This window comes from Chlorocebus sabaeus, chromosome 21 (assembly GCF_047675955.1).
Source record: "Chlorocebus sabaeus isolate Y175 chromosome 21, mChlSab1.0.hap1, whole genome shotgun sequence".
NCBI lineage: Eukaryota > Metazoa > Chordata > Mammalia > Primates > Cercopithecidae > Chlorocebus > Chlorocebus sabaeus.
Genome location: NC_132924.1, coordinates 18,368,864 through 18,386,556, shown reverse-complemented (window position 1 = coordinate 18,386,556; position 17,693 = coordinate 18,368,864). Strand labels below are relative to the sequence as shown.

Sequence of the window (17,693 nt, the reverse complement as noted above, 5' to 3'; positions counted from 1 at the left end):
GATATTTTTGCAGTTAATTTCCCAGGTGCTCTTTGTACTTCTTGTATTTGGCTGTCTAGGTCTCTTGCAAGGCCAGGGAAGTTTTCCTCAATTATTCCCCCAAATGTTTCCCAGGCTTTTAGAATTCTCTTCTTCCTCAGGGATATCAATATTCTTAGGTTTGGTCATTTAACATAATCCCAGACTCCTTGGAGGCTTTGTTCATATTTTCTTATTCTTTTTTCTTTGTCTTTGTTGGATTGGGTTAATTCAAAGACCTTGTCTTCAATCTCTGAATTTCTTTCTTCTACTTGTTCAATACTATTGCTGTGACTTTCCAGAGCATTACACATTTCTAAAAGTGTGCACAAAGTTTCCTGAATTTTTTATTGTGTTTTCTTTAAGCTATCTATTTCTGTGAATATTTCTCCCTTTACTTCTTGTATCATTTTTTTGGATTTCCTTGCATTGGGCTTTGCCCTTCTCTGGTTCCTCCCTGATTAGCTTAATAACTAACGTCCTAAACTCTTTTTCAAGTAAATCAGGGATTTCTTCTTGGTTTGGATCCATTGCTGGTGAACTAGTGTGATTTTGGGGAGGCACTGACGAGCCTTGTTTTATCATATTGCCAGGGTTGGTTTTCTGGTTCCTTCTCATTTGGGTAGGCTCTGTCAGAGGGAAGGTCTGGGGCTGAAGGCTGTTGTTCATATTCTTTTGCCTCCGGAGTGTTCCCTTGAATTAGTACTCTCCCCCTTTTCCTATGGTGTGGCTTCCTGCAAACCAAACTGCAGTGATTGTTGTCTTTCTTTTGGGTCTAGTCACGCAGTGAGTCTACCCGCCTCCGGGCTGGTACTGGGGGTTATCTGCACAGAGTCCTTTGATGTGAACCATCTATAGGTCTCTCAGCCATGAATACCAGTGCCTGTTCCGGTGGAGATGGCAGAGGGTACAATGGATTCCGTAGGGGTCCTTAGTTTTGGTTGTTTAATGCTCTATATTTGTGCTGGTTGGCCTCCCACCAGGAGGTGGCGCTTTCCAGAGAGCAACAGCTGTAGTAGTGTGGAGAGGGACCGGTGGGGGGCAATGCCTTAGAACTCTAAAGGTTATATTCCCTTTATCTTCCACTACCAGGGTGGGTAGGGAAGGACCACCAGGTAGGGTCAGGGCTAAACATGTCTGAGCTCAGACTCTTTTAGAGCAGGTCTTGCTGTGGCCGCTGTGGGGGATGGGGGTGAGATTCCCAGGAGTGATATCTACTCCTTACTGAACACAAGCCTGTATCTGATGACTCTGATATCTGGAAATTCTATATATCTGCTTTTTGTCAACTGTTTTTCTTTCTTTCCTTTTTTTTTTTTTTTTTTTTTTTTTTTTTTTTTTTTTTTTTTACATTTCCTTGTCTTTGCATGTGCTTGGTCAATTTTAATTAAGAACTGTACAATGTAAATGAGAACTTGTAGAAATCAGATGAGGCTTAGAATGATGCTACTTTCCTCCTGAGAGGTTTTGCATTTTCTTCTGACCAGTGTCTAGCAATCCAGAATAACCTCAATTGAATTTCAAGGCTTGAGATGATTCGGAGGGCTAAGGCTGGTATATTTCTCAACAATATATCTATTTACTTATTCAGAGTCTCATCTTGAATCGTGAGGGAATTATCAGAACTTTCCTTTTTGATATGCTTTAGATTTTTAAGTTTTATCCCCTTAACCCTACAAACCTGTCAAACATTCTTTTCAGCTTCTCAGCCTCTCAGATGCTTCTTTTAGAATCAACACTTTTACCCCTAGAGAAACAACCCCAAATCCTGGACTTATCTCTGAGTTTTCATCTTCTGTATCTTGACCTCATTATTTTATTTTCCACCGCCTTGCTAGTTCTCTGATGCCTTCAGGCTAGGGTTTCTAGATCTAGGGGGAAAACTTTCAGGACATCTAATTAAATTTAAATTTTAAATAAACAATGAATAATATTTTTAGTGTATGTGTATTCCATGCAATAATCGAAACCTGCTTATACTAAAAATTCATTCCTTATTTATCTGAAACTCAATTTTAACTCGGTGTCCTGTATTGGATTTGGTAACCCTACTTTTGGCAGAATTATTTATACATTTTAACAGCTTTTCTAGATGTTCTCTGAATTACTTAGTACATTATTACTGAAAATGGAAGTTTACTTCTGCTAGCTGGTCAGCAAACTTGAGTTATTAAAAACTTTTGAGAGACAAATCACCAAGAAAGGAGTTAATGTTTGCTTAAATCCTAGGTCTGCCATGAACCATATGTGTGACCTTATGTAAGTGGCCTTAATTTTGACCTCATTTTCCTTAGATGTAAAATAAGAATGACAGGTGACATTTACTGAGGTCTGATTATATGCCAAGCATTGTGCTAAACACTTTTTTAAAGAAGGTTAATAATAATTGGCTATACTTCATAGGATTCTTGTGAGGATCAAATTAGAAAATATTATTAATGGCCTGGTACATAGTAAGTGCTAATTAACTCTTAAGACAAATTTAAGTCATTGCTTTTAAACTTAATTGAACATTTTGCTTACTCAGGCCTCCTATCATCATTGCATACTGATGTCTCAAGTGCTACAGCTGGCCTACTAATCCCTGAACAGTATAGGAAGGTGGGGGGGCAGGGAAGCAATTTTCTCATTTCTTTAAGTGATAATAAACTGAAGTGAAACAATCCTTACTCTCTGAATACATGCCTTTAAATAAAGATCATAGCTGCAATCTGTGTATAAATAAGCATATTTATAGTGGTAGAAACTTCAGTTTTGCTTTACTTCATGAATGACATGGTCACCCCTGCCCAAACTTGAAAATATAAATATATATATTATCGATGTATGTGTTTTAATATTTATGGATGGCTTTCATTCATAGCTCCCTCCTAAATAAGAAAAAACTTTAATGATTTAATATCTCTTTTGAGCTAGAATGGGACATCATTTTAAATTACAGGGATATTTAGGTTAAATAAAAGGAAGATCAATTTGTAATCAAGTTGCTAAACACTGGAACATATTGTTGTTTAAGAAAATACTTGTTTAAGAAAAATACCTGTTCAAGAAAAAGGAAAAACAACCTTTGCCAGCAACTTCTTAGGAGAGTACCATGATGTCCATTTCCAAAAAGGTAGTATAGAAGCAAGCTGGCTTCACTTCCCTCCACAGAAAATTTAAAACAATTGTATAGCACCAAGATGATCATCAGCAATATCACAGAACTCAAATATGAGGATAAGACAGCTCTCAGGGCCACAAAACAGTGAAAAAAAACCTCTGAGCAGATGGTAAGAGGATCAGACTTCCATATCCACAATGCCCCTCCCCTCAATCTACCTGGCACCGAGTACATGGAAAATTTTTCCCCAGCTCACGATTTCTACACTGGAAAAAGTGAAATGCAGGTAGACAACTAGCTTCCCCATCATTTTGGGTTCCCTGGCAGGAGACTTGTCCCTGCCTCAACCCACGAGAAGCGTTGGGAGTGCCTAAAGAGAGAACTATTCGTGAGAGCAACCATAGACAAAGCATAGAGGAAAGACCACAACCCCTGGAAACTCTGCGATGTAGCTCAGCCAAAGGAGACACTAAATCGGGGTGAGTGTTCAGCAGCACCATGCCATGGAAAGCTTGTTCCACAGATCCCCTTGGCATGAGCTCTTAGCCAGTTTTTCCATAGTCCTGGGATAACCCCTTTGGGACCTCCTCCATTCAGGATGGGCAGCAATCTGATTGTTTACTAAAAGTGAGGCAAACCTGGGCTTAACATGCTGTCTAGTGTCAAAAAGGAGGCAACTATATATAGTAGGGGAAAAAAAAGAAAGATATCAACAGGTAAATTACAAAGAATCTCTACACAAACATATCCAATAATTTTTTTAAAAAAAAGTCAGACAGAGAAGACGGAAATAAATAACTAACCCTTCAGTGCAAAGACACAGTGTATATCTACAAGAAAAACAGCAAACAGAAAACCATGACCTCCTCAAGAAGGCAAAGAAAGGAAGTAGCAACTGACCCCAATGAGACAACAATATGTGCACTCTCTGACTAAGAACTGAAAATAGCAGTTTTAAAGAAACTCAGTGATCTCCAGTGATCTCCAAGATAACACAGAAAAAGCAATTCAGAAATTTATCAAGGAAATTTAACGAAGAGATTGAAATAATTTAAAAAGTAAAACAAATCTTGGAACTGAGAAATATATTTGCTGAAGTGAAAAATTTATTACAGGTTCTCAACAGCAGACTGAATCAAGTAGAGAAAAGAAGCAGTAAGCTTAAAGACAGGCTATTTGAAAATACACAGAGGAGAAAAAAGAAAAAAAAACAATAAAAAGGAACAAAGATCACCTACAAGACATAGAAAATTACCTCAAAAACCAAATCTAAGAATTATTGGTGTTCGAAAGGAATTGAGCAACAAGGAGTAGAAAACGCATTCAAAGAAATAATAACAGAAAACTTTCCAAAACTTGAGAAAGAGGTATATATCCATCCAGATACAGAAAGATCAGGGAACACCAAACAGACTCAACTCAAATAAGGCTATACCAAGGCATATAATAATCAAACTTTCAAAGGTCAAGGACAAAGATGGCATCTTAAAAGCAGCAAGAGAACAGAAGCAAAGAACATATAAAGGAGTTCCAGTTCATCAGGCAACAGAATTCTTAATGGAAACCATACAGACCAAGAAGGAGTGAGATGACATTTTTGAAGTGCTGAAAAGAAAAAAAAAAAAAAAAAAAAAAAAAAAACTGCCTCCCAGGAATTCTGTATCCAGCAAAGTTATCCTTCAAATATGAAAAAGAGATAAATTCTTTCCCAGAGAAACAAAGCCCAAAAGAATTCACTACCACCAGACCCATCATACAAGAAATGCTGAAGAGAGTTCTTTAATCTGAAAAAACAAAAACAAAAACACTAATGAGTAAAAAGGAAACATTTGAAGATATAAAATCCACTGGTAAAATTAAGTACACAGACAAACCCAGAATACTCTAATACTGTAATTATGGTGTGCAATATACTCATATCTCTAGTAAGAAGCCCAAAAGACAAATTGATCAAAAACAATAATACCTATAGCAACCTATTAAGAGATAACTAATATAAAAATATGTAAATTGAGATGACGTAAAATCCAAATGCTGGAGGATGGAATTAAATTATAGACGCTTTTAAAAAAAATTTTGTTCTTTGTTTCTATTCTTTGTGATCTAAGATAAGTTGTCATCTCCTTAAAATAACTTGTTACATCTATAAGATTTTTTTGTAAGCCTCATGGCAACCAAAATGCAAAAACCTATAATAGATTCACTAAAAATAAAAAGCAAAAAATTAAAACATACTACCAGAGAAAATTACTTAACCACAAAGGAAGACAGGAAACATGGAAAAAAGGAAGAGAGCAGTTAAAAACCAACCAGAGGCCAGGCGCAGTAGCTCACGCCTGAAACCCAGCACTTTGGGAGGCCGAGGCAGGCAGATCATGAAGTCAAGAGATCGCGACCATCCTGGGCAACATGGTGAAACCCTGTCTATACTAAAAATACAAAAATTAGCTGGGCATGGTGGCACGCATCTGTAGTCCCAGTTACTCAGGAGGCTGAGGCAGGAGAATCACTTGAACACGGGAGGTGGAGGTTGCAGTGAGCCAAGCTCGTACCACTGCATTCCAGCCTGGCAATGGAGCGAGACTCCATAAAAAGAAAAAAAAAAAAAAAAAAAAAAACACAGAAAACAAGCAACGGAATGGCAGTAGTCAGTCCTTACTTATCAATAATAAAAACAAATATAAATACACTCAATTCTCTAATTGAAAGGGATAGGGTGGCTGAGTTAATAAAGAAACAAGATCCAACTATATGCTGCCTAAAAGAAACCCACTTCAGCTATAAAGACACAGATAGACTGAAAGTATAGAGGTGGAAAATGATATTCCATGCAACTAGAAACCATAATGGGCAGGAGTAGCTATGCTTACATCAGATAAAATAGACTGAAAATCAAAGACTGTAAAAAGAGATAAAGTAGGTCACTATATACTGATAAAGGGGTCAATGCAGCAAGAGGCTATGAAAATTATAAATATTTATGCACCAAACACCAGAGCTCCCAAATATGTAAAGCAAACATTAATAGATCTAAAATGAGAGATAGACTACAATATGATCATAATAGGGGACTTTAATACCCCACTCTCCATAATGCCTGTATCATTCCAACAAGGAAATGTTGTAAATAAACTACCCACTGACCACATGGCCTAACTGACATCTGTAGAACATTTCATTCAACTGCTGCAGAAGATACATTTTTTTTTTTATCAGCACATGGAACATTCTTCAGAATAGACCATATATTAAGCCACAAAATAAGTGTCAACAAATTCAAAAAAGTAGAAATCTTATCAGGTATCTTCTCTGATCACAAAAGGAATATAACAAAATCAATAACAAGAGGAACTTCAGAAACTACACAAACACATGGAAATTAAACTACATGCTCCTGAACAACTAATGGAGAAATTAAGAAAGAAGTTTTAAAATTTTTTGAAACAAATCAAATAGAAATATTTGATTTGCAAAACCAAAATGTATGAGATATAGTAAAAAGCATTACTAAGAGGGAAGTTTATAGCAATAAACACCTATATCAAAAAAGTAGAGAGACTTTAAGTAAACAGCCTAATGAGGTACCTCAAGGAACGAGAAAAGCAAGAACAACCCAAACCCAAAATAAGCAGAAAAAAGAAATAAAAAAGAGCAGGGCAGAAATAAATTAAATTGATACTTCAAAAATACAAAAGATCAACAAAATGAAGACTCAGTTTTTTTTGAAAGGATAAACAAAGCTAGAATAGCTAAGAAAAAAAGAGAGGAGACTCAAATAAATCATATAAGAAAAAAAAAAAAGGAGACATAACAACCGAGACCTCAGAAATACAAAAGATCATTAGCGACTATTATGGACAAGCATACACCAACAAATTGGAAAACCTAGAAAAAATGGATAAATTCCCAAGTACATACATCCTACCAAGAGTGAACCATGAAGAAATAAAAAACTGCAACAAACCAATAATGAACAATAAGACTGAAGCCATAATAAAAAGTCTCCCTTCAGAGAAAACTTCAGGACTTGATGACTTCATTGCTGGATTCTACCAAATATTTAAAGAAGAATGAACACCAATTCTGCTTCAACTCTTCAAAAAAATCGAAGAGGAGGGAATGCTTCCAAACTCATTCTACAAGGCCAGCATTATCCTGGTACCAAAGCCAGACAAGGGCACAACAACAACAAAAAAAGGAAACTACAGGCCAGTATCACTGATTAACATAGATACAAAAGTCCTCAACAAAACACTAGCAAACCTAATTCAACAACACATTAAAAAGAGTATTCACCACGATCAAGTGGGATGCACCACAGGGATGCAAGGATGATTCATCATATACAAATCAATAAATGTCATACATCACATTAACCCAGAATCAAGAACAAAACCATATGATCATTTCAATAAATGCTGAAAAAGCATTTGACAAAATTCGCATCCTTTTATGATAAAAACCCTCAACAAGCTGGGTATAGAAGGAACATACCTCAAAATAATAAAGACCATGTGTGACAAACCCATAACTAACATAGCACTGAATGGAGAAAAAAATGAAAGCCTTTCTTCTAAGATCTGGAACAAGACAAAGATACACACTTTCACCATTTTTATTCAATATAGTACTAGAAGTTCTGGCCAGAGCAATTAGGCAAGAGAAAGAAATAAAGGGCATCCAAATTGGAAAGGAAAAAGGTAAAGTAGAGTTGTTCAAATACGACATGATTTTATATTAAAAAAAAAAAAGATTCCACCAAAAATTGTTAGAACTGATAAGCAAATTTAGCAAAGGTGCAGGATACAAAATAAACATACAAAAGTCGTGTATATATGCCAACAGCAAACAATCTGAAAAAAGAAATCAAGAAAGCAATCCCATTTACAATAGCCACAAAGAATGTAAAATACCTAGGCATCAATTTAACGAGCAATGGAAAACTGTAAAACACTGTTGAAAGACATTGAAGTAAACATTTAAAAATAGAAAGATATTCCATGCTTATGTATTGAAAGAATTACTATGACTAAAATGACACTTCTACCCAAAGCAATTTACAGACTCAATGCAATTACTACCAAAATATCAATTACATTCTTCACAGAAATAGAAAAACTAATCCTAAAATGTATATGGATCCACAAAAGACCCTGGATAGCCAAAGCAATTCTGAGCGTAAAAGAACAAAGGTGGAGGCATTATACTACCTGACTTCAAAATATGCTACAAAACTGTAGTAACCAAATCAGCATGGTAGTGGCAAAAAACAGACACATAGACCAATGGAACATATAATAATAGAGGACCCAGATATAAATCCAGGCATTTGCAGCCAACTCATTTTCAACAAAGGTGCCAAGAACATACAATGGGGAAAGATTAGTCTCTTCAATAAATAATGCTGGGAAAACTGGAAATCCATATGCAGAAGAATGAAACTAGACCCCTATTGCTCATCATACACAAAAATTACAACAAAGGCCGGGCGTGGTGGCTCAAGCCTGTAATCCCAGCACTTTGGGAGGCCGAGACGGGCGGATCACGAGGTCAAGAGATCGAGACCATCCTGGTTAACACCATGAAACCCCATCTCTACTAAAAAATACAAAAAAAACTAGCCGGGCGAGGTGGCGGGCGCCTGTAGTTCCAGCTACTCGGGAGGCTGAGGCCGGAGAATGGCGTGAACCCGGGAGGCAGAGCTTGCAGTGAGCTGAGATGCGGCCACTGCACTCCAGCCTGGGCGACAGAGCTACACTCCGTCTCAAAAAAAAAAAAAAAAAAAAAATTACAACAAAATGGATTAAAGGCTTAAATCTAAGTCCTAAAACTGAAACTACTAGAAGAAAATATTGGGGAAACTCTTCAGGACATTGGTCCAGGCAAAGATTTCTTTGTGTTAGACCTAAAAAATCACAGGCAACCAAAGCAACGGTTGACAGATAGGATTATATCAAGCTGAAAGTCTCCTGCACTGCAAAGGAAACAATCAACAAAGTGAAGAGACAAGCCAAAGAATGGGAGAAAATATTTGCAAACTATCTGTCTGATAAGGAATTAATAACCAAAATTACAAGAAGCTTAAACAACTCAAGAGCAAAAAAACAACCTGATTTTTAAGTGGACAAAAGATGTGAATGGACATTTCTTAAAAGAAGACAGACAAATGGCCAACAGGTGTATGAAAAAAATGCTCAACATCAGTAATCATCAGGGAAATGCAAATCAAAACCACAACGAGTTATCATTCACCCCAATTAAAACAAGACAGGTAGTAACAAATATCGGTGAGAACACAGAGAAAGGGGAACCCTCGTACACTGCTGGTGGGAATGTAAATTAGTACAGCCACTGTAAAAATCTGACAGATTCCTCAAAAAACTAAAAAAAGAACCACCATATGACCCAGCAATTCCATTACAGGGTATATAGCCAAAAGAAAGGAAGTCAGTATATCGAAGAGATATCCGCACTCCCATGTTTATTGCAGTACTGTTCACAACAGCCAAAATATGGAATCAACCTAAGTGCCCATTAATAGATGAGTGGATAAAGAAAATGTGGTATGCAATATTATTCAGCCATAAAAAGAATGAAATTCTGTCATTTGCAGTAACACAGATGGAACTGGAGGTCATTATGTTGAGTGAAATAAGCCAAGCACAGAAAGATAAATATTGTATGTTTTAATTCATATGTGGGAGCTAAAAAAGTGGATCTCATGGAGATTGAGAGTAGATTGGTGGTTACCAGAGACCAAGAAAGGTAGAAGGAAGAAGAGGATGAATAGAGATTGATTAATGGGTACAAATATACAGTTTGATAGAAGAAACAAAATCTAGTGTTTGATAGATCAGTAGAGTGACTATAATTTATAATAATTATCATATGTTTCAAAATGGCTAGAAGAGAATAACTCAAATGTCTATAGCACAAAAAAGACAAATAATTAAGATGATGTACATCCCAATTACATTGATTTGATCTCTACAAATTATATGAATGTATTCAATCATCACCTGTATCCTGAAAATATGTACATCTGTTATGTATCAAAAAAAAAACTAAAAATGGAAGAAACAAAGAAGAGTACAGAGTTTGAAGGGTTCCATGAATTCTTGGCTCAAAATATGCACTGATCTGCTCATCTAGCAATAGGGTTCAATGCAGGATTGTATATCATTTCCCTGACCTTTTTGCTCAAAGGCATTGAAATAATTTTTTATTTAAATTGAAATCTAGTATTGCCCGTTTGGGATCCCTGGTACCTAAAAGTCCCTTCCACCCAACTGAGCTGAAGGTGAGTCCATTTGGCCCCTCCATGCTGATCCCACCGGCACCTACAAGCAGAGTAACTCATGGACTAGGCAACACCAACTCATTGTGATTAACTAGATGGATGGCTCACTGCTTTATTCAGAGTCCTTCCCTGATCCCTGACTTACAGGAAACTTGTCTCTCAGGCCAACACAGTGTTGGATCCAGGTGTGTAGACCTAACATGGGGACAACGTTGAGGTGTCTTGGAGAATAAGTACAGAACTGGGTTATAAGATTGTCCACCAAGAGCTTGAAAAGACAATCTACAGACATGTGAAAGAACTGTAGAGAAAATAACTCATGAAGGAAACTCAAAGTACAGGCATATCTGAAGTAAGAACACGTCCACTAACAAAGGGACTGATAAGCATCCAGGCATCACCCAGGCACTGGAAATCTGAACAACTGCAATTCAATTCAATGACTTCAAAAAAAAATTTAAATAGCCAATTAAAACTTGATGGAAAAGTTTAATCCTACTAATAATCAAATAAATGAAATAAAAATAATAATCGGATTCTATTTTAAGCCTATTTTTAAGTGATGATATTCAGTGCTAACAAGGGTTCTATGAGATGGTCAGACTCACATTTCCTGATAGAAATACAAAGTATTATTTGGAAAGCAATTTGGCCACAGGAAGGGAGGATCCCTAAAATATGCTTTGTTTGTTTGTTTGTTTGTTTGTTTGAGACTGAGTCTTGCTCTGTTGTCCAGGCTGGAGTGCAATGGCGTGATCTTGGCTCACTGCAACCTCCACCTCCTGGGCTCCAGCAATTCTCCTGCTTCAGCCTCCCGAGTAGCTGGGATTGCAGGAGTGCACCACCACGCCCAGCTAATTTTTGTATTTTTAGTAGAGATGAGGTTTCACCATGTTGGGCAGGCTGGTCTCAAACTCCTGACCACAAATGATCCACCCACTTCGGTCTCCCAAAGTGTTGGGATTACAGGCGTAAGCCACCGTGCCCGGCCCATATCTTTTAACCTAAGGAAGACTACTGCTATATTCATATCTATAGCACTGAGAAAACCTTTACATATCAGTTAGGCTTAGGTTTAGCTACGTATAACAGAAATCCTAATGGTAAATGCATAGGTGTTATCTGCCAGGGAGGCTGCAAAATATAGTACTTTAGCTGGACATTATCACTCAAAATAAAATTGAGATTCTGTTATTAAGGAGGAAAGGTAGAATGGATGTCGGGTAGGTATCTAGTGATTTTTGCTTCATTGTCCTAGGGAGAAAATTTGAACTTAAAAAATAATTTGTAAAAAGGAATTGGTTTTCAGAGAAAAGCCTGAATTTCCAAATATAGGAAATATTTGCAATGTGTAAATCTATTCAGTTGTTCTACATAATAAGTAATGTTATTTGAGGAGTTTTTAATGATAGTTGGCCATGCTTATTTCATAATGTCAATTTTTTTAAAAAGCAAAATGGATTATTCTATAGTTTATACTCTCAATTATGCAAAAATCTCAGAAGATTGTTGTTTCATTTATACTTATTTTCATTTTTCATATTTTCCATTCTGAGCACATTTTAAATGCATGCTAAAAAATTGTAGACATTATTTTTAATATGATACTTGATGACAAATTTTCATATTTGAGAGAAAAGATCTCAAATTGGAGATTTCTCATATGTTTCAAACAAAATATAAGGGACCAAGACAGAGCCTGGTAATTTTTTTTAATTTTAAGAAAACAAATCCTATAAACAGTGAATTGGGGAAAGCAAGTCACCTTCAAATGAACTAAACTCATGTTGGCTACAGATCTTATCCTCTACAGAACCAAATGCCAGAAGGAAAAGGACTCATGTTATTGTCCTTTAGTCATCACATCATCACAATCACTGACACTTACTGAGCACTTAATTGAATCTAAGCACTTTTATTTGTTTAACCAACATCTTGTGAAGTCCTATTTTAACAGGGGGTACAGGGACTTATTCATTGTCTCACAGATTGTAAATAATGGAGCTGAAATTCAAACCCAGTGTGATCCCCCTAAACTCTTTGTATTCTGCTAAACATCTATAGAACTTTTTTTTTTTGAAATGGAGTCTCACCCTGTTACCCAGGCTGGAGTCCACTGATGTGATTATAACTCTCTGTAGCCTTAAACTCCTGGGCTCAAGCGATCCTCCTGCCTCAGCCTCCCAAGTAGCTGGGAACTACAGATGCGTGCCACCACTGCCAGCTACATCTATAGAACTTTGAAGGAAAACAAATTGTGGTGCATTATCATCGATGGGTATAGGAGTTTAGAAAATATGCCTCCCTCCCATGTACTTCAATAACTTCTCAAAGTATTTCTGCAAATTACCAAGATATTAATCACAATGAATTGAATAATAGGACATTACAGAAGGAACAGACAGGTGGTAGGCTGTCTCAGAACATCTTAGAACTAAGGGTTTAAAATCAATGACCTCTAATGGGGTAGGATAGATCCTGAGAAGTCCAAATAATGGACTTAACTTGGATACAAAATGTTAAGGCCAAAACAAATTTTCATGTCACAGTTTTAGGAAGAAGTCAGACCTGTCCTTGAGGCCACATGAGGAACATCATTGTCGAGTGTGGCCTGGCTTGCTCGTGGGGGGAATTAGGTTGCAGTTCTTAGAGATGTCCTCTGTGGCCATAGCTGCCTCTCCCTGGGTTATACCCTACTTCTCAGTCTCGTTTTTTGTTTGTCTTTCAGCTGAAACTAAGATCTGCTTCAAATACTACCATGGAGTGAGTGGGGCCCTGCGAGCAACCACCCCCAGTGTCACGGTCAAAAACTCGGCAGCTCCTGTAAGTCTCATTTCTCCATCTGCGGTTACACCTAACTCTCGTCTTTCTTCACTTGCCTATTTTGTTCGTGTGTGTGTGTGTGTGTGTGTGTGTGTACATGTACATACACACATATGGAGATATACTGATAGATTGATTATGAATAAATGGAGAGACACCTCAAAATAGTCAAGAGGAATGAGATCCATAGTCGACCTTATCAAAGCTCATGCTACACTTGTGTGTTAGGGAGGAGCCAAGCTTCTGTATTTTCCTTAGATGGCCAAACGTTTCTAACAGAGACATGTGCAATCACAGCGAAGAAGCCTTTTCTTTGGATCACATTTTTTAATTGTTTGGTTTTAAATATTGATATTTTCTTATGTTTTTATTTCTTTTAGGCTTGTAAATAAATTAATGAAGTGGGATTTGTTGCCTCAGGTTGATTTTAGTCATAGAATTATAACGTGATAGGCCCGGAAAGACCGGAATCTCTCACCCTTCTCTGTGTATAAATGAGGACAGTGGCCAAGGAGCCTAAATAATCTATCTCAGGTCACAGAACTCATTGCAGATCCAGGATTTAAGTCACATCTTTTGTTCCCTGCTGTGTGACTTTGCTCAGGCCTATGGTAATAGATGCCATCTTTCCTAAGTTACAATCCAGTTTTTATCCTTGTAGTGCTTCTCTCTTAGTTCTTAATACATCTGATTAGGCTGAAATGCACTGAGAAATGGCATTCCTTTTCCTTTTCCTTTTCACATAAATTTAAAATGACCAACTGGGGAGGCTGGACAGAAACCAGTGGGGGACTTTGTCATGCTAGTGGAAGTAAAAAAGACTCTTCTTTTTTAACGTTAAAAAAAAAACAGGCCAGGCCCAGTGGCTCACACCTGTAATCCCAACACTTTGGGAGGCCCCAGGCAGGCAGATCACTTGAGGTCAGGAGTTTAAGACCAGCCTGGCCAACATGGTGAAACCCTGTCTCTATTAAAAATACAAAATTAGCCAGGCATGGTAGCGAGTGCCTACAATCCCAGCTACTTGGGAAGCTAAGGCAGAAGAATCACTTGAACCCGGGTGCAGTGAGCAGAGATCGCGCCACTGCACTCCAGCCTGGGCAACAAGAGCGAAACTCTGTTTCAAAAAAAAGAGAGAGAGAGAGAGAGAGAAAGTATTTGACATCAAATATGAATGATTCAGAAAGGACTTTGACTCCAAAAAATATTCCACTTTGCTGCTTTGCAAATCAGTTCTACAGCATCCTGAACTTGAGCTGATTGAGGCCTTGGTAGTAAGCAGTAAGGTAAGCACGCCCGAGACCCAAAGCCTGGCTGAACACTGAACTGGGTTTACCGTCTGGGAACTCAGTGGGAGGTGCAGTGGGAAGAGAGGGAGAGGCACATGTGCTTTTGACGGCTTTGCTGTTTTTCCCTCACTGGCCATGCAGATTGGAACATGATTCCTGTCTGTCTGGGACAGCAGTTTAAGTGTGAGAATCTAGGGAGGTGTCCTCAGAGTGCCAGAACCTCTCTTCCAGGCCCGTTTGTTTGGGCATCCCTCAAAAGACGGTACCCCCTAAAACCAGACAGGTCCTGATACCTGTTAGCCAATCATTGAGGCTGGAGGGACAACTAAGTCCAGGTAGCTTAGGGACAGCTACATTGAGGCAGAAAAGAAAAGGTGAACCAGAAGCTAGGGAGACAGAGCAGGAAGGCATTGAAGACACAACAGGCAGAGAAGGAAGGAGGCAGGAAGTGGAGTGAAGCCAATTAGGGAAAACCCTTCCACTGCAGGCCTGGCCTCTTGCCACTGCGCAGCAGGTCACTGAATGAGGCAGACACAAGGATCCCTTAGCAGGGATTGGCCGTGCCCACTGATGGGACTGGCCTGTTGGCTCAAGGATTGGAGTGGAGAGGAGTTCCTCACTTTCTTCTGCTCTGGAATGATACTCTGGGTGTGTTGGCCAGCCCTGGAATTCAGACAAATTCTTACCTGAAGCAGTTTTCTTATTTAAATAAAGCTCCCTAGAGCAACTGACTTCTCCGAACTCAGCCTGCTGGAGACTCCAGATGTTCACCTGCTGCTTGGACCAGTGCAAAGTGTGACATACATCATCACAGTGTTGTGCAATGTAGGCTTAAAATTAAGCAAGAGGCCAACTGCCCAGAAAATGGCCTCTAAAGTATGATGTACAGTCCCTTAGGGCAGGATAAATTGTCAACAAGCATATGCTCCCCAAGGGCTGCCATCACCAGAAACAAAGACTTGTACCTCAGAAGAGGAAATGAGATGCTTCCATCACACTGTTGACATAAGGTTCAGCAGGTGCCTGATTGCTACTGCCCTGACCTCATCTTTGTCATTCCACGTGAGCTGCTGCTGCTCATACTTCAAACTCTGGCATCTTGAAATATTTTGACATATTGCTGTCATCCTGATTTTTATCTCCTTAATGATTTTCTCACACAAATCAGTAGACACTTGGGTTGACACTTGAATGTACATCCTGCAGACAACTTTTATTCCCCAAGCATGTGAGAGCTCGATCGCATAGCCCCTGTGCCACCAGGGACAAAGAGAGAAATCCTGGGCTCCCGTTGTCATGGTGAAAATGAGTCCCTGGAGTCCCGGGGCAGAAGGCAGCACACACTATCCCACAAAACTGTATTTTCACAGGCAGTTAGGTTTCATAGGAGCCACACTAGGAGGAGCCCCCTTTGTTTGATAGCATGGCACACTTCTCAAAGCTGTTTCTCACGTATTACTCTAGTCGATGCCCAGCACGTCTGTGGAGAGAGGCAGGAACTATCATTCTGGTTAAGTGATCATTTGGCTCTATGGTGATGGAGCAGAACCACATTTTACTTACACTTTTTGCAACCCAGCTCAGTTTGGGTACAATCTAGCAACCTTCCGGGTTAAATAAGCCTTTGCAGTCTGGTCTGAGGACTTGAACACACTGTTTCTAAGGGGAAATGCTATGAAGTTTCCCTAAATCAATTTGTTAATAAACTTGGAGTGTCAACTTCTAGGTTGAGGATTGCTGCTGCTGCATTCATCTCTTATGAAGAGTTACTGTGTATTACCATTATATCACATCCCAAAAGTCACTGAGTTGGTTTGTGACAATACACTAAACCTACCATTCTTTGAAAAGGAGGAACAAGCTGTCACATGCTCCTTTGGTGTAATCAGTGCTTTAACTTTCTGAGCATTGTATGGTCTCACGATGCATCAGTTCTTTTTCTCATTGTCTTGTTCCCTCTCATCTTTGTCTTTGTCCCATGGGCAACGGTTGAGGTCCTTGTTTAAAAAGAGGTTGTCTTCTACTCTTGTCTTGCTGGGGCTCTCATTTATTGTATATCAGAAACTATGATGGATGTGCTTATAGAGATAGATGAAATATAAGCCCTGTCACTGAGAACTCACAGTTACTCCATTATAAATTGTAATACTGTGTAAAGTCTCCAGTACTGGAGTGTGATGTGCTGGTGTGCAGAGAAACCCATGACCAGGCACCTGAAGCAGCTGTGCTGGCTGCGGGAGGAGCGGGCGTGGCCTGAGGCAGGCACCATGAGCGGGCCTTGGCCATGCCTTGAAGACAGACAGGCAAGGCCAGCAGAAGGGATGGCCTGTACAAAGGCATGGGGTGAGAATTGGCTCAGGCCTGACAGGGAAGGAACCTAGTTGTCTTAGGTTTAAAGAACGTGGGACTTATTGTCCCTATATATCCTCCTGTTTTTCATACTTTTTGTGTCTTATTGGGAGCACCTATCATATTTCATATCTTTCTTTCATTTTCTGTAGAAAATCACTGTCAAAGGCAAGCTCTTCCTCTCCTTTTTCTGGCCCTTGCTAACTCCCCCTTGTGCATTACCATTACAGTCTTCTTAAATAAGCCCCATAATATATTTTTCTTTCTCTGATTATACATCAAAAAATAGAAACCAGCCCATCCCTACAGTTTTCCAAAGACAGGGTGGGTAAACTCCTCAGCCCAACACACAGTCCACTGAAAATAACCAGGCTGCTCTGCCGGGTCTGGACCTGACAGTGAGTTTTCACATCCTCCTCTTCCCACTCTCGGGCACCCAGCCGGTGTCATCTATAGGGGCTGCTAGAGGGAGTGGGGGCCCTCCCTTTGCCTGCTGGTTCTCTTACAGTGCCAGAGACTCTGATGCAGTCTGAAGCTGTTCATGTGAGCCAGGTAAGTGAGAGTCCCGAGCATACTGTTCCCACACCTGGTTTATGAGACCCTCCCTGCACAGCGTTCACCTGGCGGTACAGTGGGCCTCCTCCCCACCCATGCTGAGGCCTGGGACTGCAGCCTCTGGATACAGAAAATAGGTAGCTGAGGAATAACTCTGGGAGAGTCCAAGCAATCGGGAAAGGCTACCAGCATGCAGGGCAGGCTGAGGACATGCAGGGCAGAGTAGAGGACCCCGTGCGGGGCCATCCACTCTGGA

At 39.2% G+C, this 17,693-nt stretch overlaps 1 protein-coding gene across 1 annotated transcript in view; it reads left to right on the top strand.

Moving 5' to 3' along the window:
- HECW1 (HECT, C2 and WW domain containing E3 ubiquitin protein ligase 1) overlaps positions 1-17,693 on the top strand; it is a 252,853-nt gene that overhangs the window by 38,532 nt on the left and 196,628 nt on the right. The window contains exon 3 of the mRNA XM_007981511.3: positions 13,150-13,244. Coding sequence (XP_007979702.2) covers positions 13,150-13,244 — 95 coding nt within the window. The remainder of the gene's footprint in view (positions 1-13,149; positions 13,245-17,693) is intronic.